The sequence below is a fragment of the Syngnathus scovelli genome, chromosome 2 (assembly GCF_024217435.2).
Source record: "Syngnathus scovelli strain Florida chromosome 2, RoL_Ssco_1.2, whole genome shotgun sequence".
In the NCBI taxonomy this organism is placed as follows: Eukaryota; Metazoa; Chordata; class Actinopteri; order Syngnathiformes; family Syngnathidae; genus Syngnathus; species Syngnathus scovelli.
The window spans coordinates 4,017,671-4,041,860 of record NC_090848.1 but is presented as its reverse complement, the minus strand read 5'-3'; the positions used below and the strand labels follow the sequence as shown (position 1 = coordinate 4,041,860).

At 41.6% G+C, this 24,190-nt stretch overlaps 1 protein-coding gene across 4 annotated transcripts; it reads left to right on the top strand.

The window, feature by feature from the left end:
- The first annotated feature begins 1,982 nt into the window (after positions 1-1,982).
- LOC125988276 (activin receptor type-2A) lies at positions 1,983-23,838 on the top strand. Of its 4 annotated transcripts, none has more exons than XM_049753282.2 (12): positions 1,983-2,870; positions 8,084-8,288; positions 9,574-9,707; positions 10,926-11,080; positions 14,070-14,093; positions 16,371-16,514; positions 16,976-17,119; positions 18,617-18,762; positions 18,858-18,972; positions 19,046-19,184; positions 19,267-19,397; positions 19,806-23,838. In XM_049753282.2, the coding sequence occupies exons 1-12, from the start codon at positions 2,816-2,818 to the stop codon at positions 19,998-20,000; spliced, it is 1,587 nt and encodes a 528-aa protein (XP_049609239.1). In that variant the 5' UTR covers positions 1,983-2,815; the 3' UTR covers positions 20,001-23,838. The 4 variants fall into 4 exon arrangements, with proteins under 4 accessions (XP_049609239.1, XP_049609238.1, XP_049609240.1 ...); XM_049753281.2 differs by having other exon boundaries at positions 1,983-2,882; XM_049753283.2 differs by lacking the exon at positions 14,070-14,093 and having other exon boundaries at positions 1,983-2,882.
- Positions 23,839-24,190: the final 352 nt, after the last annotated feature.

Below are 24,190 nucleotides of genomic sequence, written 5' to 3'. Positions count from 1 at the left end.
ATGCTTTGTTGTGCTGCAATGCGCTTTGCAATGCACCACCTGCTTTTGTTAAAAGCCCTTTGTCAATACATTTGACTTCCCCCCCGACACTCAATACTGAGTCCATTAAGCCTGAGGGCTGCTCTGTGCAAAGGGGCCACCGGTTCCAGTAAGGTATCTGCTGAGCTCTCATTAGTGAGCATCATCATACGTAATTCTGGCACGTGTAATGCCATTAGAGGGGATTTGGCGTCTGATAGTTGAGTAATGGGATGAACTGGACAGTAAATCTCATGGAGTGGAAGTCTTCCTCACTCAAAAGGTAGAGAAACTTGTTTCACATTTGGCCGGGTTCGCTTCCCACTCCGTGTGAACTGTCCCCTTGTCAGTTTGAGGTGTAGTCTGATTTTTGCACAAAGCCTAGGCTCATAGCACCCCACGACCCTGAATAGGATAAACTGTGTTGAAAATGTAAGGATGGAATTTCACCAGGGGGGGGTGTAGACTTTATATATCCCATGTGACGCAAGGACAAAGGAATCCGACAATGGTATGTAATCAAATTAAGCGGCTATTTATAGTGATGCCAACCACCTCGGGCTAATTACCATTCAAGTCTTGAACTGTTGAACGTGCGAAATAATCAATTTAATCTTCGGCGATTTCAGGAGCCTTTCTGTTCCAACTCGCTGCAAGGGAAATATCGTCGACAGGAAACTGAACTCTTCACCCTGAAAGTGTTTGTGCCCGAAGCTATGTACAGAAGTGTGTGTTTTACTGAGAATTAAAGCTACCACCCCTCTATTGTGTAGTAAAGGTGACTCAGCTTCCAGTTTGGCAGAACGAGCCCCCTGGGACCTTTGACCTCGTAATCGTTTAGCAGCGCCTACGTTTGAGATCTGCTCCGGGCTATTAGAGGGATTAGTGTCAAACAGATTTGGGGATGGGCCAAGCCTATATCTGGACTTCATGGTATTCTCAGCATTGATTACAGAGCGCCCAACCAATCCTGAAGCCTAATATAGACGAGTATGTCACCACATTGTGCCGTTTTATTTGTGTTGACCTACATTACAATAAGTGACGCATAAGATGCAGACATTTTAGTTGTATTATATGCAAGACCTGGACAGCCATCCTTTCTTGTCCTCAAATCGAGGTTTGTGAGGGGTAAATTCTGGACTAGTCACCAGCCAATCACTGGGCACAGCTCTACAAAGGAGCTCTCACACTTTTGGACAATTTAGTCTTCAATTAACCCAATATGCATATTTTAGGAATGAAGATGGAAGGAAGCCTTAGTGCCTGGGGTGGAAAAAAAAATCCACACCAGCACATACTGAACATGCTAAGGTCACACAGAAAGGTCATAACCAAGATTTAAATCCAGAACCACTGTAGCCCACTTCTGTGTAGGTGTTTTGATTTTTGAAACTTATTATACTGTACATGCATATTGTATATATTTTAAGATTGTAACGTGCACAACAAATTTTGAAGTGTCCACCCATCTGTGGAAAAAAAATAAGCAAAGAAAGGCAAAACTACCCTTTGAAAAATGGATTTAAAATTGAATTGGAGGTGATTGGAGGACTTCATGAGTCAACTGAGGACACTTTCGAATGGAGAATTATACAATGTGATGTGAATTGGAATGAGCTAATAAAACTACCGGCACTAAACATAGTTTAGATTTAAAGCACTCATCGGTGTCAGTCACATTGGCAAACGGAATGAAAAAAACACCGGCAACCTTCTCGCTCGTAAAGTATTTAAGTCAAGTTTACAGGAGTGAGCAAAACAGCTACCGGATACCACAAATTTGATTGATTTTTACAACAAAACAATCACAAGAAGAAATTGGTAAAAAGTGGGTAACGTTTTTATATAAACTAAAAGCATTCAAATTTACGCGATTGTTTACCAATCTGAACGTCATTTTCTACTAAACTATTATTTTGAAATGTTTCACCGGAAATGTGACAATCCATATTCTTGTTGCGGCTCCATGCGCCATCTTGGATTGTCCCGACCAACAGCGGCGGCGACGGCGGTGGACGACTTTGACGGTGGACGGTGCAACGCGTCCTTAATTCGAAAAACATCTTACATGGGTGGATTAACTCGGCTTCCACCGGTTGCACTCGTCAAATGAGCATATCTCATCGAGCATATTTCGAAGAGGACGTCTACTGAAGAGGCTTAAGTGGAGAGCGCCTCGCAGTCGGCGCTGTTTTTGCCTTCCCGAGCGGCGAACCGATTCTGCCTCTGGCCTGCTTGCCTTGTTGGACTATTGGGCAATATTTGGGCTAGCACACGGAGTTGGACACAAATCGACCCAATGCATCGTGTTGTCGTGCTTTAACATTGGGAAATGGATTCCAATTTGACGTTTTAATGCAATGTTACGCAGCTCAGCGAGGACAAGTTTGATTGGAGGACGGAGTGTGCTTGATTCCCAGTCCGATGGATATTGCCTCTGTCCGGTTGCGGCTCGGTTCTCCGTTCCGGTGCTCTGACAAAACAATCGTTGCAACAAAACCGTGTTTGTTCGTAACGATGCTGCAGCATGGCAAACGTATGCTAGCGTCGGCTTGAATGCCAAGAAGAAATCGCCTTCCATCTGTAAACGTGGAAATACCAAGCAAGTGCCCCCTCCCCCCTCTTTGCATTACCCGGGCTATCTTTGGATTTATCTGGTTTTGAACATGTCCTGTTTGCAGAGACAGATCTCCTACTGACTCCGCCGCTGTGAGGATTTTTTTTTTGTAACTTTTATTTTTCTTACATATATTTTTTAACTCTTTCTAATCTGAGGATCTGATTCGGATGGAAAATGGGAGACGCCACCAAACTGGCCCTCGCCGTTTTCCTCATCTCCTGCTCTTCAGGTGGGTGTGAAGGTATTGTACTTGGATTTCAGCCCCATGTTTGTTGTATGCCGGTTGTTGTCTGTGCAGAATGCGGTGCAATGCAACCCCGCGGGGGGACGGGGGTGGGTCTCATCCTGACATCGTTTGTGTGACCCGTGTTGTTTTTATCTATTTTTGCACATTTTAACAACAAAGTATAAGTCTATATTGAACCAAAATTATTCCTTTGGGTGGATTTGCCCCTGTTGCATGCACAATATGTGAAGTAGAAATGATTTAAGCACTCCAACTCAAGTTAATGCTGCGGATCATTTCTGAAAAGTACTGCATACTGTAAAAATATGTTTGAATGCCAAATTCTGATCTTCAGGGAATGGCTTTGTTGCTTGTTATGTTTCCTTTAAGGTTATTTTGAACTGCTACCTTTTTTGTCTTTGGGAAAACTATTTTGAGTTGGCAACATTTTGCATTTGCGTCGCAGAACATTTTTGTAAATCGGCCCATACCTTAATTAAGGGTTGGAGCAAAACAGCCAACTATTGAAGCAAAAGTGTCATATTTGTCCATTTTTGTCCAAACATTTGCATACCACATGCTTACAGCAGCTGTCGATGCAGCTCAACCAGTGACAAACCGTTATCTCGCAAAGGTCACAGCCGGTTTGATTCAGTCGATCCGCACGCAGCATTGTTTTCATGTCGTGACAGCGTGCTTGTGAACATTTGGATTCATTACCTCGTTGGCTTTGTTTATAGACACAAAATTGTTTTGATCCAATCAATCTGGATTTAAAATTAGGATCGGATTTGATTAGGACTTGTGTGTTCACACTTTTGATAAGAACTAATCACTTTGACATGATTGACCAAATTGAAAATGGCAGAAAAAAAAAACATTATGGCTTTTGCGTAATCAAAACATCACTTCGCCCATTTATTTTTTTCTTTTTGCTTCATTGCCCATCTAGCATGCAGATTATAAAAGAAAGATGCCCAATGAGTGCAAAGTTTGCAGTAGTGAACCGTGTTAGAGGCTCCCGTGACGTCACGCGCGAAGCTCTCTGGAGGCCTGCTGATCTGATTTTGTCAGCTTATCTGATGTGTAACTATTTGTTTTTCCTCTGGAAGTATTGCCTTGTTAGTTCAGTCTATCCATCATCTCTAAAATTGCTGACGAGTAGATGCCAAGTTGGCGATGCTGACGAGTCATTTCAAGGAATCCTTGGAGTTCTCCATCTTTAAAGGCATTGTGTCTTTTCAGGTTCACTTTTCTTTCAATAGTGAGAAAATGAGGCTTGGAGAAAACAGGTCAATGTCATATGTTGAACTTCACATTGCGGCGTAGCATTACTTACTCAGCTGCCTGGTGTATTATGTGTCAGTGAAGTGAAAGCTAAAAAAAAATGTTATCCATTATGTATCTATTTAAAAGTGTACGGCGTAATTAATCTGAGATAATGAAAGCGTGTCAACGTGCACAATTAGCGTTAGCAGATCACATCCACCTTTGCTGAATTATGCAATTGATGAAGCGCTGCTTTTTTTGCGGTTACCTGTCAAATGGGAACTCGCCAGGCGTCGGAGTCAAGCCTCTAAAATAAATAAATGTTTCCGTGGAGATGTGGAATGAATGTACTTGTTCTTTTCCCACCGGGACTACCGGATGCTCCGCACGGAGGCTCGCGTTTTGTGCAGTGCAGCAGTATCGGGCGGATATCGATCCTCCCGCTCGGCGGTGTGAGGTTACATTAGCGCGTCGACCATCTTCTGGTCTGTCACAAGACCTGGAAGAAAAAGCAAAAAATGTCGAGAAACAGCTTTGGATTCTCGTTGGGTTGAGGTGAACAAGTGCAACTCAATAAAATGTAGAGCTTCTTTGATTGAGTGCCGGCCGCTGGAAATTTTGAAAAATGTAAATCACTGCACGCGGGTGAGCCAAGCCCTTTTTTTTTTTATTGATGTGAGTGATGTGACTTGATTTGTGTGCTATGCATATATAGTTTTTACAATCCTCCTAACACAAATTCCAAACCTCTGACACATTTCCAAGACTCTCACACACACTTTGCGCAACATCTTCTGTGCGGCTTACACAATTGAAACATTTTCAAAATGTTTTCACGTCGTTTAAAACAAAAACGTCCAGCTCACAAATGTATAAGTACTTTCACACTGTATGTCAGAGAATTTCTGTTTCAGGGATTCAAGACGCTGTGATTTGAATTATGTTCGCCAAACATATTTGACCAAACACGCATTTCTTTGCCAACCAAGAAATTGAGTGCGTGACCTGCGTGTTTTGCCTGCAAAAGTGAAACATAAAAAACTATGCAGTTTTTGTGATGTCAATAGTAGCCAGTATTTTCAAGGCGGCTGTACTTTGATTGACCGCATGTACCTTGCAAAGTGAAAACAAACATTCTCCTTTGCGTCACGTTTGCCGTCTTTTACTAACGTGAAAGATTTGTTCTATTTTGAAATGAATTGTTAGTGTACTTTTAATCAAATTTGTTTTTGGGAAGTATCCATTTGGCCAATTGTGTTTTGTGTCAGTCTGTGTTAAGAATTTCGAAAAAGTATTTGACGTTTGCTTGTTCATAATATCTACAACTTTTTCCTTCAAATCGTTCAGCCTTCTCCCTGAGACTTTTTTATTTTTTTAAACTGCTGTGCTTCTTAGTAATCAGTAACTGCTCAGGACTGATAAACACAACCATAAACCTTGCAGATACTTGAGGTTTATTCACTGCGGCGATATGATACCATATGGAATATGATCGCAATTCCAGATAGCGACATTTCATTTTTGCACCTCAACACCGCTGCGTGAAATGACTGGCCACTAAATCTCCAGACGGGCCGAGTGGAATCAGCACGGCTTCGATTTGGACAAGCGTGTGGAAAAGTGTCAAACACGACAAAGTGCATCCTGAAGTCGAGCAGATGTTTATGGCGACTCTGGCTAAACCGGACCCACCATCTTCTCAAATGCAGACCCACCCGGGTATAAATAGTGTGTCTGATGGCTTTCATCCCACCTGCTCCCCTTTTCACTCATTGGCCAATTGATGAAGATACGGCAACATGACAGCAAATTCAATATCCAGCTTTAAACCCAAGTCGCACTCAACACACCCTTCGAGTGAATCCAAACAATTTAAACGGGGGGCGCAAGTCCTCCTTTTGTCCTCCGAGAGATAACGAGACAATTTGCAGGGCTCATCTTGACAAGAATGTTTGGAATGTGTCGGCTATTTGCTCCTCATGACGCACGAGTGTCGCCGGGCTTTTACGCCAACTTGCTCCCGTGACCCGCCCCGGTATCCTCCCCATCGACGCTTATCGAAGCAGAGGCTAATGGGCATTTGTCGCTGCAGCATACCAGCGGGGATTAAAGGGATTGAATTCAGTCGCTGAGTACGGTGCTTTTTAATGCCCCCCCCTCGCACCGTGGCCGCGGTGGAAAGAGTGCAGCCTTTGTGAGCGAGCGGCGAGCCCACCCAGCTACTCACCATCTGATTGACTCAAGTTGCTGCTCTTACTGTTAAATTGGAGAATTATTGTGTCAATATTGTGTTGGCTCTGTCTGTTGTTGCGTAAGGTTTGACGTAACCTACCGTAGACGACGTTGATGTCTCAGCCAATCAGATGGCATGTCGGTATGTACGGAAGTACCATCTAGACATATGCATATTAAAAGTTTGAAGGAACTTTCTTTTTCTTTTCTCACGCTTTCTCTCTCTATTTCCCTCTCTCATTATTTCAACAGACAATGATGTAACACCTGTGGCTGTCAGACATTGAGAAATGCCCCCCACCCAAAAAAAAAAAAAAAAATGTAGCCAATGTTGCCAGAGGCTACATTACAATCGTCTGGCTCACGTTTCATCCATCAGTAGAATTCGCGTCTTGTCATCGTTAAGATCTAACAAGTTGAGTCGGCCTTCCGAAAATTAACCTTTACTCGATTAGGAATTTTGAGGCTGTAAAAAAATGACAACCACAGATTGGTGGAAAATCTACGGAAAAAATCTTGTAGCAGCTGATTTGCTTGGAAAAAAAAAGGTCCATCCTTTCTTTGCCGATGGACGGTGAAGCATGATTAATCGATACCTTTGCTTCCCGAGCTCGACATAACCCCAAGATGTAAATTTTTCTCTGTTCACACACACTCTCAAGTGTCACAACCGAGACACAGCAATTAGAAGGTGAATGTGGCTTTTTGAGTTCACTATGTGTGTCAATTTGGTTTTTAATGCAATAATCTGTTGATGCAACCTTTTTTCCTTTTTTTTTTTTTTCTCTCCTGTGTTATTTAATAGGCTGGTGCATGAAAAGTAGCGCAGTCAAGTGAAAAGTGCAATAGAGATGAGCACCCTGGATGTAAACAACACTTCAATTTGAGTTTATTTGCCTTTTTCAGATGTCCAAATATATGAGCTTCAACTAAGGAGGCATCTTTCACAGCAGCGAGTTAAGAAGTTGGCTTGGTGTTTGAGTCGGGGGAACAATTAAAGTTGCGGTTAAACTAGGTCACAGTTCACCTCATTAAATCTCAAATTTGGAGGACTGAATGGTTGGTCAACTTGACTGCAGGCTTTCGAGCAATTGCACCTTTTTATTTTGGGATTGTGCACGACGATTGCTATTGATGCAGAACAAAAACTGACCTATTTTCCGAGCAAAAACATGAAATGAAGCATCTCCAAAGCGCTTTTGTCACTCGCTCTGACTTACTCAGAAGCACCCCGGCCGACCTTCCCCGTTTGCACAACCATTTTATGAATCGACATTTAAAGATGAATCGACACGATCATCCCGCTTGTAATTGATTGACTGATTTGTTTTATTTCGCATGTACATAGTTTTATCACAGTTTTGATTGTATGCACTAAACACAAACACGACATTCCAAAATAGAAAACAGGATGAAGCAACCTTGCTTATGGTGTCCTGCCCCAATTCCAACAAAGTGTTTTGTTTACATGACACATATACACATCGAATCGTATTTTGTCAACAAAAAACAAGAATGACAGTTCAAGTTTACATAAAAGAAAACCATTTTGATTGTGTTCATCAATGTTTTGATCCAATAAGCTAGCATTTATAAACTTTGTTTAATATTGTTGTCAACAGAAAATAAAATCACAGTTGCTCAAGGCTGAGATAACGACCAATCGCGAGCATTAAATAGCACGGATGAATGATTTCTGTCTCTGTTCTTGCCAGGCGCCATCCTGGAACGCTCTGAGACTGAGTGCAGCTACTACAACTCCAACTGGGAAAAGGAACGTACCAACCGCACCGGCACTGAACCCTGCTATGGCGATAAGGATAAAAGACGGCACTGCTTTTCCACGTGGAAGAATATTTCTGGCACCGTGGAGATAGTCAAGCAGGGTTGCTGGTTGGACGACATGAATTGCTATGACAGGTATGCTTGCAAAAGAACATTCCAGTAATCCCTCGCTACATCGTGGTTAATTTGTCGCAGCTTCCGTACATTGCGGATTTTTTTCCCCCCCAGAAATAATTCAAAATAAAAAATAAAAAAAAATTAAAAAAGTTATTAGAATAATAAGAGTTCTAAAAACATATTTACAATATTTTACCTTGTTCTATTTTTTATAATAATAAGTTCTAAACACATATTTACAAACATATTACAGTATGTATGTAAAAAAAAGTTGTTATTAATAAAAGCATTCTAAAAACATATTTACAGTATGTATACTTTAGCTACATCTACAAATTTTACACACACACACGTATCATATTTATATAATTTATACATTATTTTCTCATTTATACTATTAATATAGTATTTACATGTTTGAAACTATTAATGTTCTAATGATAACATATGCACTTATATGGTTTAATATACATCTATTGATACACAATAAAAATATGTATGTTAAAAATTAGAGGGTGACACTATTTTGCGGATTTTCACCTATCGCCGGTGGTCTTGGAACCAATTATCCGCCATAAATGAGGGATTACTGTACTTTGTTAGTTTTTAAGTCAACACATGCAAGACCGGTGCATGTAAAAAATAAATAAATAAATGGTTAGGTTATTGTTTATTTCACTCTCCGCCCTCATTTGCTGTCGTGCGGTGGCCACTGAAGTTGCAGTCAATATAGATTTGGAACCCTAGCAGAGATGGCGCCGTCTTGTCCATAACAAGTCTAGGCTCTAGGGCGGCTGCCACTTCCTCCGTCTTATCTGATGGCTGCAAGAGTGTCAAAGCCGGAGTGAGATTGACTTTGGAACTGTATACATTATATTTTGCGATTGTTCAAGGCAAGGAAATGCCTACGTGACAGATTTTCCGTCTCTCCAGGATTTTTTTTTTTTTGGACTAGTACAGTTGCACGCACCTTTAAAATACAGATATTGTCTGTACTCATTTTTTCTGAAGGCCATGTAATCATATGCCCTTATCTTTTTTGGGGTTTTTAAAATTCCAAATGAGGCCAACAGGTTGGTTTCAGTTCCGCGTATAGACTCTTGGACTTTGTAGTGCAGGTCATGTGGAAAGGTTTACAAAATGTTCTCAGAAATCTGATTTCCTTCGCGTTAACTTAACGCAACTAGCGATGAGCAACTGACAGGTGTAACAATTTGGAGAAACAAGAATACGTTTGTATTAGCTTGGAAAAAATATTGTTCACCTCTAATGTGTAGCTTTTAATTCCGTCTTGTTTTTACAGCAACGAGTGTGTGGAGAAGAAGGAGAATCCTGATGTTTTTTTCTGCTGCTGCGAAGGCAACATGTGCAACGAGCGCTTCCTCTACATACCCGATACAACCCCGCAAAGCGACACGCAACAGTCAACGGCCTACAGTATGTATTGTCAACAAACACACACACACACATACACACACACAATGGGAATGCTTGCACTGATTATATAATAAAATAAACCCAAAAAAACTATTAAATAACTTTTCCCATTATTTTTAATACTTAGCACTATTAAAAAAACAATATACTATATCGATATCAAACAATATGAAATCCTTATATTGTAGCATACTTGTCATTCATTTCGCCCAGCCTTAATTTGTACCCATCCATGAATATATAATAAAATAAACAAAAAAAAACTATTAAATTACTTAAATTTTTACCATTATTTTTAATAGTTAGCACTATTAAAAAAAAAAACAATATATATCGATATCAGACAATATGAAATCCATATATTGTAGCATACTTGTCATTCATTTCGCCCAGCCCTAATTTGTACCCATCCATGAATGCTTTTGAATATTTTTCAAAGTTATGAATTCTGTGTTTTATTTCCACTGGGCAAATGTTACCAAAAGATCGTGCGCATCTATATTTTTAATTTGGAGAAATACATATGATGGTCAAAACTCTGGTCTGTGTTTGTGTGGCGGTGGAGAGTTCGATTAAATTCAGGGATTTGCAAGTAATCATTATGTTATGTTTGGGTTTCATTTTGAGCCGATAAAGTTTGGATGGACATAAAATAAAATTCGATAAACTTTCAAATCAAAAGGCTCTTACAAAATCCATAAACACATTCACCTTGAACATCGGCGTTTTTAGTCCATAGGGTGCCCCTCCCCCCTCTGTTTCCCTGTCTGAACAGAGTTCATCATTTTGCAGAGCATATTTTGCAGTCAGCTGACAAAATGTTGTCATCGGTGTTTAAAAAAAAGTTTCGATTGCGCCTTTCTTGTGTAAACCTGTCCCGCTGCAAATCATCGTCTCTTGCCCCCACACGCACCGCACTCATTCTGGCTTCAGCCAAAATTTTATCTCAACATCATACACAAGCAAATACATTTTTCTATCTGTCATTCCATCGATTACTCGAGTACCCACCCTGTTCCTGCGCGGGGAGGTCAGACACAGTTCAGAGCGTTGTGATTTTTGACCAGAGGATTAAGTGATGTCACAAGATGGATTTACTCGTCCTGCTGCGTGCGCATTCGTTTGCACTCCCTTCAAAGATTTTTTTTTTTTTTTATCTACCTCTCACTTCCTGATGGGTCAACAAGATCTCAAATGTTATCATTTCCTTCCTTGCAGCCACATCCAACCCCTTTTCTCAGAAGCCTCAGCTCTTCAGCACTCTGCTCTACTCCCTCGTTCCCATCATCGGACTGGCCGCCGTCGTCCTCTTCTCCTTCTGGATGTGGCGACACCACAGGTTGGCCTATCCGGCAGCCCTCGTCCCCACACATGTAAGGAAACACAAAAACACACACACACGCTTGAAACACCTCGTTTTGGCTCCATCCGTCATCTTCAGCGTTTTATCCTGAGCTTCATTCTAAGTTCCATGCAAGCACCTCTATTGTATGGAAGGGAAGTCACGGGGCCTCTGCATTATTGATGACACTTTATATAGGCAAACAAAACTAAACACACAAAGCTGCTTGGGAGAGTAGCGGAGGTGGTTTGCTGGATCGTGTGGGAGAGGGAGAGATGAGAGACTTTCACTTCTCTCACTTTACTGCTTCATTTTGAGCCACACTACGCTGCAAATACCATCATGCCCAGGAAAATATAGAACAAGATCTCAAGAAAGATTTTCATCAAAACATTGTGGCATCAATGATTCAACTTTAAAGCCCAAATATCACAGTAATAAATTCTACTGTTTTTACGTTTTTAAAATGGATGCTTTTGTCTGAATTCCTCGGTTTGATAGTATCACCGGTCCATCTTTTCTATTTTTTCTGAAGTGCGGCCTCTTAGCCGTTTTGGTGCGGTCTCTTTAAGTGCAAATGAGATACTTCACACACATACACACGCACACACACACAACCCAGGCTGCAAGATGTGTACCTCCCTTTCCAGTCGACATATTTGTATTTTTTTTTTTAGCCAATGTAGCGTTTACTTTTTTTTTTCTGCTTTATTTAAACGAAGTAGCGTTTAGTTTTTGTCAATAGCAGAAAACTTGACCATCCAACCAAACATAACACAAAATAAATCCCCTCACAGTATTTATGAACACGTCTCGTAAACAAGCACTTCAGTCAAGCTATGAAGTAAGCTAATGCTAGCGCTAGTGATCATAACAGTATCTCTGCACCACCTGTTTTTTGTTGTTTATTTTAGACAGGCTTTTTACTGATATACAATAAAAATATATTTTGTGTTGCTGCCACTCAGGACTTTTAGCGAGGTAAAAGGTGTCATGTACGTTTATCCGAATAAATAAAAATGAAGATAGATGACACAATTTAGGCTCTCTTTCGGGACTAAGAATTGTCAAAATCTTAAAATCAAGCAACCCGGACCCGGTGCCAAAAATGTGATTGGGACATCCCCAATGCAAATTGTCACTCAAATTTAGAAAACCCGCTGTTAATTTTTGTGGGAAAAAAAAAACAATGGTGGAGACATTAAACCCTGGGCACTATTAAAACTACATTAAATTAAAAGTACTTCTATACTTAACACAAGTCATGAAAGCGTTATCGATCCCTCCATTTAATGCTCAACCATATTCCTTTAAGTTGCTCTTTAATGCTAGCCTAAAGACGTTGAACTCATTGAGACCTTCCTGCCATTCATTCATTGTGTCGACACATCGAAAAGCGTTTATACAAACGATGCATAATCACTGCGTGTAAATAATTCAACGGTCAACTTTAGCTAACTCAACAAATGTGTTATGGTGTAGTCTTAATGATAGTATGAAAGCTGTAATTATAGTTTTGCACTGTTTTTTTTTTTGCTTGACTCTGAATTAATGGACAGCGGTGTTGTTTTAAAAAAAACAAAAAAAACAATATGCCTTTAACCACATCAATAATTGAAAGCTAAAGCAAAATGATATGCAGTTGTGAATTAACTAATGAAAAGTAACTGCAGTATATCATTTAATCAACTGCATACAAACACGCCAAACAGGACTGTGCCTCATAGTTTAAAAAAAAAAAAAAAGAAAAAAAAAACTGGAACCCAAATTCTTTTTGCATGTATTGACTTCCTTTAATGAAATATTGGGCTTTCCCTGCCTTTAACTACCACCGCAACCAAAACAGGCAAAGCCAGAGCTCCTTTGTTCAAACGTCAGGCTTCGTAATACCTAGCGTCACAATTTGGGAAAGTTGTCAACGTGTGTGTTTGGGTGTAATGTGTACAATGCAAATTAGAAGCGCGATGATGAATCGATTAATCGACAACTAAATCGATAATAGTTTTTGCTCATTGATTAAATGCAATTACTTTTTAAAAACACCTTTTGGACCACAACTCAGTTTCAGTTATTTCAAATTGTTAGTGCAAAAAAAATGTAATTTTTTAAAATTATTTTGAATACAATCAAACCATTTGATTGGATTCAATCGATAAAATAATGGCCAGATGAAATGATGGTTCAAATAATGGTTAGTAGTGGCCCTAGTTTAAATCGTAATGGCTGAAAAGGGCACTTGGACCATGCAATGTTAATGATTGTGCAAACATGCCAGCAGGTCCTTCAAGCACTTGACTTTTAGCATCTCCCGCTCCTCAAAAGATCACCGTTGTGAAATTGCGTTGTGAAGATCGTATTGCTCATTAACCACTCAATTAAAAAAGCGAAATGTCAAAAACTGTACAGAACAGAGATTGTCAGATCCTAAATGACTCGAGAGCAAAATGAGGCGGAACCGTTGCCAAAACGAACCCATCCAGTTTGAGTGAGAGCTTTTTTTTTTTTTTTTTTCTTAGCGGCCTGCATACTTGTCACCAGGCCTCCATTTTTCACACGTTTCAGTCGATCATCTCAACCTGCCGATATTTTCCCGTGAAGCTCTTCTTCATGAATGTGCACCCTGTTTGTTTTTTTTCCCCAAAATATATTTTTTTCTTAGAACTACCTGGATTCTTATCTTGGTCCCAGATTCAAGGAATTTTGCACATCATTGATCATTTTTTGCTGTTAAAATTATCCATTGGTCTCCTGTACTGTAATCAAGTCCAGATCATCGCTTAACGTCCTTCAAACAAAACCGGGACGATGAGATTCTCATTGCTTACTTGTTTCCGCATGCTTGAAAGTTTCTATCTTTCCTTTTTTGCCACCGCTGTCATCTTAATCTGGCCTTTGCTCCATTGCTAACGTTCCAGACACGAGCGAGTCGGCGTGAAGATCTCCTTCCATCAATCTCTTTCCCATCCTCTAACTGACATACAATTTTCTCTGTTTGCTTCTTATGTTCTTTTTCATGAAAGCACCCCTTTCACATTATGGTGGAGGTAAGAGCAGTTTAATTGTAGTTGATTAATTTCTTCCCCTCCTTTTTGGGTTCACTTTCAATTCTCCACTTGAGTCCCACCAGGCTGTCTTTTTCTTATTCTCTTCACTTTTTCCACAGCATCTTGTTCATTTAATACCCAGCACATTTGTCTTTTTTTTTCTTTTATATATCTATTGACATTTTGCTGCCTGGGTTTATTGCACGCGTGAATGTCTCTTATGTTTCCTGCTGAAAATATATGGTGCATGGTGGAAAGTAGGCGAGCTCCAAATGCAGCCCCTCCCCCACCCTTCCCCCTTTTTTCATGTGAATGTCCGTCCACGTGTGATGTCTATGTAACATTGTGGTTGAATCAGCTCCGCCGATTTAACTACCTCTCCTACGTCGACATAAAATTGCAGAACAACCCAATTTTATTTTGTCACTGTCAGAACGACGCCCGAGCTGAATGTCAGCTACCATCAAGATTTACAGCCGAATCCATTTCGGGTGCGTTTTAGGTCAATCCTAAAATTTTGCCACGAAGCTCATTATTGCTAACTTTTTGCAAGTCGTTGCGTCAGTTGTTGCACACACTTGCACGTAATATCGAGCTGCGACTCGATGTGCTTAGTCAGCATTCATGCAGTACCACTATGAGTCGACAGGGGGTCCAGTGAGTCCTGACTGAGGTCGAGTTTGACCCCCCAATATTAGATGTGCCATCGAGCCCCCCCTCCAAAAAAAAAAAACCACCCTCACTGAATTGAGGAGCTCCAACAAAAACCCCAGCGTACAATAAATCCTATTTATATCTATCCAACGGTTCACATTTAACACAACAGCCAGCACTTAACGGTAAATGACGTTCATGAATATTCACCTTTCAAATCTTTCAATTGTTTTGAACTCCTGGCTTTTTTTTTGTATTCTTAAATTACAGCTGCCGTGTAGAGAAAATAGAGGAAAATCTTATTTTACTCTCATCCTCAAGTACACTCAATATTCCGCTTTTGTTAACAAGGAACGGAGGAACAAAATAGATGACCTTGCGCTCCCGAGTTGCCTGACATTGATACTGAATTTTACGGCATGTGTACACACGCACTCGCACAAAGATGTAGAAAAAGCTTTTTTTTTTTTTGGGTTTCCTTCAGACTAATCAAATTTATACTGAGCCGCAACCCTGAACAGTCGCATAACACGGCGGACAGCTACAGAATTTGTTTCTCATTCAAAAGCCATTTCTTTATACAGCGCAGATATTCAATTTCAGCATTCGTGACCGTCGTGTTGTCAAGCTCGTTATCTTGAGCGACGTGTTCTACAATGTCTTTTGAGACGCATTTTTTAAAAAGTGCCGAATACGAATGCTGTGTGAAGAATGGGCCTTGGCAACAGATTCCATCCGTATTTGTTTTTAAAGGCTCAAGCCCCTTGTTGTTTTCATTTCCCAGCACAATTGCTGAAATTTATACATTCAAATGTTTTCCCAGCTTCTTTGTGAACCGCAGTTCGCCGCTTTTTCTCTCTTTTGCCATATGCGAGATATGAAGACGATATTTGTATGCTGCGTCTCGTCCTTCGCCGGCCCTTTAAACAGCCTTGACTTGACAATCTTCCACCTCCACCGCACGCGCACAATGGTGAAGTGGATGCGGTTGGCCTCAGGCTTTTGAAACTTGCCCTAGCTTATCGCTTAAGCCCCTCCGAGGTTCAAGTAAAAACAGAAACATTGACGCCGTGCTTCTTTCATTTGACTCACTGCGGAGGTCTGGAACGTTTCCAGAACCATCCAGCTAGCATCTTTGGGCTATTTTTTAGCCCGTGGTGTGAAATCTGACCAACGCATGCTTTGTTGTAATCCTCCCCCCCCCACTCATTGTTTCTCCCTCTGGTGTAAGCCTCACGCAGCTCATGTTTTAACATCCTCACCTGTCCAAAAAATTAAAAAACATCAAACTAGTACATCTATGTCTTCTCCGAGTTGAGGCTCGGACCGAAGACAAACAAATGCAGAGTTCATCCTTTGCTCATTGCACCCCGAGTTCTCGTTCAATACTCTGCGGCATTGTTTTCACGTCTCGCGTGATGTCATGCATGAAGGCGGTTCCAATGCTAACAGAAAAATTTGTTTCGATATCATAGCTCATTATCGCCTCTTGTGGAAGCAAGCGGTATTGCATAGACATTTGCTAGGAATGTGGAACATGCTTGCAAGGACAACAGCAATGACGGCTCAGTTTTGGTTCGCTGGAATCTAAGACACTTTGAACGTTTTACTCTGTCCACGCAGGATCCCGGTCCTTCGCCGCCGTCTCCCATCCTGGGACATAAACCGCTGCAGCTGATTGAACTGAAGGCCAGGGGACGCTTTGGCTGCGTATGGAAGGCCCAGCTTCTCAACGACTACGTGGCCGTGAAGATCTTCCCCATTCAGGTGTTGATGGATTTCAAATGTGTTTTTTACCAAGACAAAAAAAGAAAAGCAAGCGGGACAAATTTAATGAAAGATGAGTTAAATATTACTTATCTAACTCCAACCATTCCAATATTAACAAAAATGTCCCCATACGGAAATACAGAAGAAGTCTTGTTCTACATGCAAAGTAAATTACTTATTCCCCTGGAGCTTTATTTATTTATTTAATATTTGCTAAATAAACCCTTTCAGGAAATTGCTTTTTAATATTCAACTGTACTTGTGTGGAAGTCAGGATAAGACATAGTTTAGTATAATTTCCCCCCCCCCCCCCTTGACTATATTTATTTAAGTCAACCTTGAATTTTTAAGTTCCCAGTTGATTCAAATTTGCAACTTTCCTCCAATGTCAGGTTTAACAGCAAGTTCCGTTTTGTCGCTTGATGGCTGGAATAACCGCCTCGTCTTGTATCTCGTAGGATAAACTTTCATGGCAGAACGAGTACGAGATTTACAGCGTGAATGGCATGAAGCATGAAAATATTCTCCACTTCATCGGCGTGGAGAAAAGAAACAACAATCTGGACTTGGAGCTGTGGCTCATCACCACCTACCATGACAAGGTAGGCTGCTTCTTCTCTTCGGGTCATGTGACCTTTCTCAATGCATTTTATTGTTAGCACGTTACCGCTGCATTCTCTGTATTTTCCGATTTTTTTTTTCGTCAACATTTTTGTACTAATGAGTATTATTTATTTGTATGTTGAAGTTTTATTTATTGAAAAGAAGCAGGGCCTCATCAGCACTCCTGCAAGAGTTTCAATCTTTCTACCTTCTCAATTTGAAAAAATTGGGAGGAGGAAAAAAAAAAAGAAAAACTGCGTGGTGCACTCATCTTGCTACTCAGAGTAGAAATTGCTTGGAAAACATTTGCGTTGAAGGACTTTTTGGCAAGGTTGCGCTAGAAAGAGAACATCACAGTTAAGTGGCTCGTAAATCAGCTCCTGTAATTGTTTTCTCAGCGGGGGTCTTTCATAACTCTGGTCTACACAACGCCTCATCTGTGCACTTTTAAAGAGCAGCCGGAAAAAAACGCAAACCCGTTCCTTCGCCTGCACTTGGTTGAGCACAGCTGGTGCCGGAATTGTGACGAATCGATGCTTTTGGAGGTCCAATATAACACGTTTACCCACGAAACCACATCTACCTGCAGAAACTGCCATTTTTTTCCTCACATCAAAAAACAAGGCAACGTAAGGGATCAGCGGATGCTGCCTGCCCTCTAGCGGTCACAATCGGCAGCGTTTAACTGTCAGAACAAATTGCATCGCGTTATTATTATTAGTTGTCCTCTTATCTTTTGGGTTCAGTTTGCCTCCATTTAATATTTACTTCATATGACTTTACCGACTTTAATGAGGACAGCTGGGTAAACAGATTATAAATATGTCTCCTTTACCATTTGTCCTCAGGCACTTCCTTAGTTGCCTAAAAAAAAAAAAAACAGAAGACAAATATTAGCATTGTAGTCACGTTTCTTTTTGATGATTGTGAGGTCACCACAACATTATGTGTAGTCATTTTGATCATTTTCAAGTTTAAACAGCTTTAGGGCCTTAACAGAACCAGTCATAGTTTACACATTACTCGACTGATTGTATTTTTTATTTTTTTTCCTGGTGCTGGTTTTTCCTTTCTGCTCTCAATTGAAAATTTGATCAGACTTGGATGGGACCCGGTCCAACTTCATGAATAGGATTTTTTTTTTTACTCCTCTCGATGGTGTACTCTTTGTTCAACATTGCGCTGACTAAGTTCAATATAGTACACTGACTTGCCATTTTCTAAATCCCTTTATTAGAACAAACGGTGCCATCTAGAATAGTCCAAAATTACAACAACTGCTTCATGAAGCACATTTGAAGCTTCATTTTCCCCAAATATAAATATCATTGTTTGTGGTGATGGTCCCCAAAACATTATTAGGGCAATTTGATTTATTTTAATTAGTGCAAGAGTTGAAGATTAAAGAATTTGAAGGCTAGAAGGAGCTAAATCCTAAATGTTTCAATTATGATGTGCTCTGTGTGATGGATTCAAAAAATGTCTCCCACTGACAGGGCTCACTGACAGACTATCTGAAGGCCAACGTGGTGTCCTGGAATGAGTTGTGCCACATCACTCAGACGGCCGCCCGAGGTCTGGCCTACCTCCACGAAGATATCCCCGGACACAAAGACGGACACAAGCCCTCCATCGCCCACAGGTTCTGCACTCACTGATTAAAAATGCAAAATCTAGATGAATATAAGTTGTTATTGCCCTTGCTGTCTTCCTAAACCTCCACCGTTCTTTTTCCAGGGACATCAAGAGCAAGAACGTGCTCCTGAAAAACAACCTGACAGCTTGCATCGCCGACTTTGGTCTCGCTCTTAAATTCGAAGCCGGCAAATCAGCAGGGGACACGCACGGCCAGGTATGTTCGGAGGCATTCCTTGCGTCCCGTGCACCTTTGACCTTTCCAATATGTTTGTCCTTTTGACGTCAAGGTGGGGACACGGCGTTATATGGCCCCCGAGGTCCTTGAGGGAGCCATTAACTTCCAGCGGGACTCCTTTTTGCGCATTGACATGTACGCCTTCGGCCTTGTCCTGTGGGAACTGGCAGCACGCTGCACCGCCGCCGATGGTGAGCCGCCCTGACGAGTGGTCACCGGGTCACGTGACCGTCGGATAATAACAGTATTAATCGGGGAATGTTGCACCACCAGGCCCGGTAGATGAGTACATGCTGCCTTTTGAGGAAGAGGTGGGCCAGCATCCGTCTCTGGAGGACATGCAGGAGGTGGTTGTGCACAAGAAGCTGCGGCCCTGCCTTCGGGACTGCTGGCAGAAACATACGGTCCGCACTGTTTTTTGGAGGTTTTTTTTGTCTGTGTAGCTGCTGTATTTTTAAATTTCAGCATAATTTCAAAACGTATTTTCAATTAATAAATAAATCGTAATTTTTCTGCATAATTTCAAAACTTACCTTTACAGATGAACAAGAATACATTATTTGTAATCATGTTAATAATAATAATTTTCAGACTAATTAAATAATTAATAATGATATTAAAATTCTGAGTAATTAATAATAATAAATAATTTATATACTAATCTCTCGTGGCGAAGAGACTGAAAGAATCACAAAGTCATACATGTGGACATTTTTGGAACTTTATTTGTTGAGTCACGAACCACTGAAATTTCCCTCAAAAGCGTGCTTGTCGTTTCCATATCACATTTCCCACCGTCTGCCATTCCTCAGGGTCTCGCCATGCTGTGCGAAACTATCGAAGACTGCTGGGACCAAGAGGCCGAGGCCCGACTGTCTGCCGGCTGCATAGAAGAGCGCATCGGCCAAATGCAGCGACAGGCTCCCCTAATCGGGCCCGAGGAAATAGTCACCGTTGTCACCATGGTGACCAACGTGGACCTCCCGCCCAAGGAGTCCAGTTTATGATCGGCCGACACACCGCCAGACGAGCATCGGACACAGAGGGGGCGAGCGACCGGCCCCGGTCGGTCGGCCGGCCGCCTTTTCTCATTCTGGTTTGGTCGTCGTTTTTGTTTTTTGCAAAGCACCGGTCGCTACTCACGCTCAGGACGTACCGTGTGTTGGCCTCATGGCATCAATCTCCTGCCCCCCTCTCATGTTGACACGCGTGCCCGAGGATTTTGAACCCTTTGAACCAATTGGGCGATTTATAACGGCGCCAAAACGGCGAGACTCACCAAACGTTTGGATCGTCTTTTTATATACACTACGTCAGGAGGCTCAACTGGATCTTCTACAGTGAGAACAGACCTTGCAGATTTTCACCAAACTCTAAATACATTTAAAAAAAGAATATGGGCATGTGGCTCTTGATACCTTTTGCTGTTTTCTTGTGCGTGTTTTTTTTTTTTTTTTTTTTTCCGTTTGTTTGTTTTTTGAAGTATCGACTAACATTCTGCCAATAAGCAACGGCTTTTTGAATGTTTCTAGTGTAATGCTGCTGTACATAGTGTATTATGAACCCAGTCGACTTGTTAATCCATCTTATTTTAAGGGGAACGGGGGTGGGAAGGGGAGGAAAGGGGTGATCCATTTTTCAAGCATTACGATGATAAGAACCATAGACCTCCTTCAACCAGGTATACCTCAGTTCAGATGGACACATATGATTAGTCCCGCTCACTGTTTTGAACAGTTTTCTGCTCCCGCGCCCGTTTCACTAAGCTTCACCGCATCTAAACGACGGAACCCTCGTCGGTGCTCATGAGTGATGTCGTCGGCGGCCGCACATCAGCGAGCGTTCCCGCTTTTTTGCTTGCCCCCCCCCTTTTTTTTTTTGCTAGCTTTGTTTAGTTGTCTTTTCTTTCAGCCGGTTAGTTTAGAGCAAGGGTGAAAATTTTTTTTGCCCTTTCATTTGTAAAATGGTTGATGTCTGGATTTTTTATAGTCACCCCCTCGTTTGTCTTTGAGGTTTCAGGTTTGAAGTACGGTCTTGAGGAAGGTTCCAAAGGTACTCGCCCCCCGTTTTTTGGAAATGTTCTCAGCAGAGCCAGCTCAGTTGTTTGTTTGCTAAACGGGCGGTCACTTGTATAGCGCTCTTCTACTTTTTGGTACTCAAAAGCGCTTCACTCGGCTTCCTCATTCACATCCCGATGACATCATCAGGAGCGATCGGGGTGCAGTGTCGCAAGGACACTCGGACACGGTCACAACGGCCGGGGATCGAACCCCCGCGACCTCGCCGTTTGATTGCACTCATCGCATTTGACTACTACTAAGGGTTTCCACTCTCTGTTTCTACGCCTCAGGAATCTTTGCTAGCCATCCTCCTCACTGTCGCCCTTCCCAGAACAGATTTTGTCAGGTGGTGACTTCTTGTGCTTCTTCTCACCTCATCTCGACACTAATGCTGGACAGTGAAGTCACAAGACTGCCGCTCTTTGTTCAATTCAGGTTCCGGCGTGAGCCCGCTGACCCGAGGCGTTGTGCCAGGTCTCGCTTCAGCACTGGTTGTGACTTTTAACGCCTTTCACAGTCTCAAATCAAGTCATCGGTCGTAACAATCCGGGTTGGGTTCCCACCAAACCAAACTGCCAGTCATGTGCTATTTCCTGTTTTCGTACCGCCCCCACCCCAAACCAAACACGCCACGTCTGTGCCGCCATCAGACGAGAGGAGGCAGGGAGCGCATCTTTCATCTGGGTGCCATTTCTTCCACCATATTTCCTCTTGTAGATGTCAGGCCAAATGGATGTATATGTCGCTGTCGGAGGAGCAACAGCGCCCCCTCTCGCTCAAACCCGCAACTTTTTATTTGCTCCGATGGACGTCACACACTGGTGCCGCTAAAACTGCAGTCTCTCTTTTGAGCTTTGGGGTTGTTTCACGTGATGCGGTTTCAAATCAGAGTTGGGGGAATGTTTGAAGGGATGCGTTCCCCCCCCCCCCCTCCCCTTGCGGAAAAACGAGCAGCGCTGGGATTTTTTTTTTTTTTGTTTTCCCGCCAATAATCAAAACTGTTATTAGTCAAGCTTGGAATAAAACGTATGCACATTTCAGCAAGGTGCTAGACCTGAAGGAAGTCAAAAAGCCATTTGTGTATTTTGTTACTGTAGCGTGAGCTTTGCGTCAGCGGCTCTTCTTTTTCCCGAAAGCTTGGCACTACCTCAAATTTAAAACTTCACAATTAGCTCGAGCTATTGCACTCCCAAAGAAGAAAAATAATCAGATGACTTGATGAATCCTCTTTTCAAGGGTATTTTTTTTGGAAACCGCATCAGTGAAACTGTCCCAAAACACCATTCAGGGATTCAGTACTATGCTTTTCTATGTTCTGGCAAGTTATATGCAACCAGTGCCGCAAACGACTCAACACTTGAGCTGCAAGAGTGACTTTCAACACACACACACACACACAAATAACTCGTAGCATTTAATTCTGATTTTAATCCTTGCATATTGATGTGTTGTATTTATTTATTACTCAAAGACCTAAAGTTAGGGGCTCGTAGCTCAGGTGCAACTCAAACTCAAGAGTTGGCACGAGTTCAGCTTGTCGTTTTCGGGGATGGGAGGGGGGATGAGTCGAGGTATCCTTACTTGTAATTCAGGAAGTACTTCAGTTGATTCTTGAAGAAAAAGATGCAAACTGCTCCTCACTCTTTAGTCTCCGTACAAAGACCGCAGATGAATGTTGTCGAGACTCCTTCCTGGGTTCTGGTTTGGTGTGGCCCGCGTACCTGTCGAGGGCTCCGCTTTCAGCTGATCCTCAAAACGATTGTCCTCTATTATGGTCCAGGTTGATTCCGACACTCGATGAAACCAGAATTAGGTGGCTCATTCGATCCAACCGCGGGAAAAAGCACTCGAGTTGTCTTTAAAAAACGCTCGATGCGATTCCAAATGAGGTCATGGGAGACAATCTTACAAATCAGCTGGACTACGCTGTGGTCGCCGTGCTCAATAAGAATATTTAAAGGTGTATGAATGGAGAAGCTTTACATTTTCTATCCTGACTTCCTCCAGGTCAGCTCCAAGCTTACATTGCTGTGCTTCGGAATACCAGTGAATCATTTGTGTCTTGTTGCCCTGCTATTTGAAACAGTCGAGGACCTGTACAGACATGAGAACGTATTAAAATCAAGTATATACTCTGAGCTGAATCTTTATAAGTGTGTGAAAAATCAGTGTTTCCTATAGAGTACATTCATTTATACTTCTTGTGTTTTGGTTTCAACTGTCCCATCACAATTGAACTTTGTGTAGAGGCTCATTGGAGTACTTTGCAAATTATCCCACTTAACAGCGGTGTTCCTCAGGGAACTATAGCGGCTCCCCTGACAGTTGCAATACTCCAGATGTGATCATGAAATCATCTGCTCTTGGTGTTTCATTCCACCGCTGCGACTTTCTGCTTGTCCCTGCTGTTGTTAAGAATTCTAGAGGAAGCATTGATCTCCAATGACCTCATTACCAAGACTGTGATGGTTTGGTTGCCAGGTCAGAAGTTTCTTTAAAAAAAGAAAAAAAAAAGGAAAAACACTACAAGTTTATGACCCCCACTATTGCTAAGGGTCACTGAAATTCAGCGCTGATCAAAGACGTGTTGTCTCTTGGGGAGAACACACAAAAAGTTGTGTATTCGTGCCGGTGGCAAAAGAGGTGAAAGCCATCTCCAACTTTAGACTCATCCTGGAGACGAAACTGATCTGTGATCAGCGCTGTAATTTATGTGAGCCGGTGGAGGTTTTTAATCCGTTGAAGTGATCCACGTGATGTAAATAAATGTTTCTAGATTGTGAAATTTGATGTTTGGCTTTTTTTTTTCTCCCCTCAGATGTTTAAAATGTGATTTTGGTGACACTTATCTTTCCGCAGAGCCAAAGATGTGATATCCTGCATTATCTGTTTCTAATAATTTGACTTCTCTGTTACCCAATATGTCCAAATTATTCAAAAACAGCCCTCAGCACATGATACAGTTCAATGAATTGAAAGTACAACCATAAAAAAAAATGTCATTTCAGAATTAGAAAACCAGATGGTTAGCATTAGCATGATGGAGTCCTTTCTGCTGAGTTGTGTTCCTCACTTTCTCGAGCTGGCTAAAACGGTTTTACAAATAGTTTGAGAGCATAATTAACACTATATATTTT

What these genes read in the sequence shown, in the direction of transcription:
- LOC125988276 (XM_049753281.2), top strand. Translation starts at nt 2,816, where the DNA reads ATGGGAGACGCCACCAAACTGGCCCTCGCCGTTTTCCTCATCTCCTGC. An exon ending in GCAACAGTCAACGGCCTACA is followed by an intron (nt 9,708 to 10,925) that starts GTATGTATTGTC and finishes CCTTCCTTGCAG; the next exon opens with CCACATCCAACCCCTTTTCT. An exon ending in CAGGGGACACGCACGGCCAG is followed by an intron (nt 18,973 to 19,045) that starts GTATGTTCGGAG and finishes TTTGACGTCAAG; the next exon opens with GTGGGGACACGGCGTTATAT.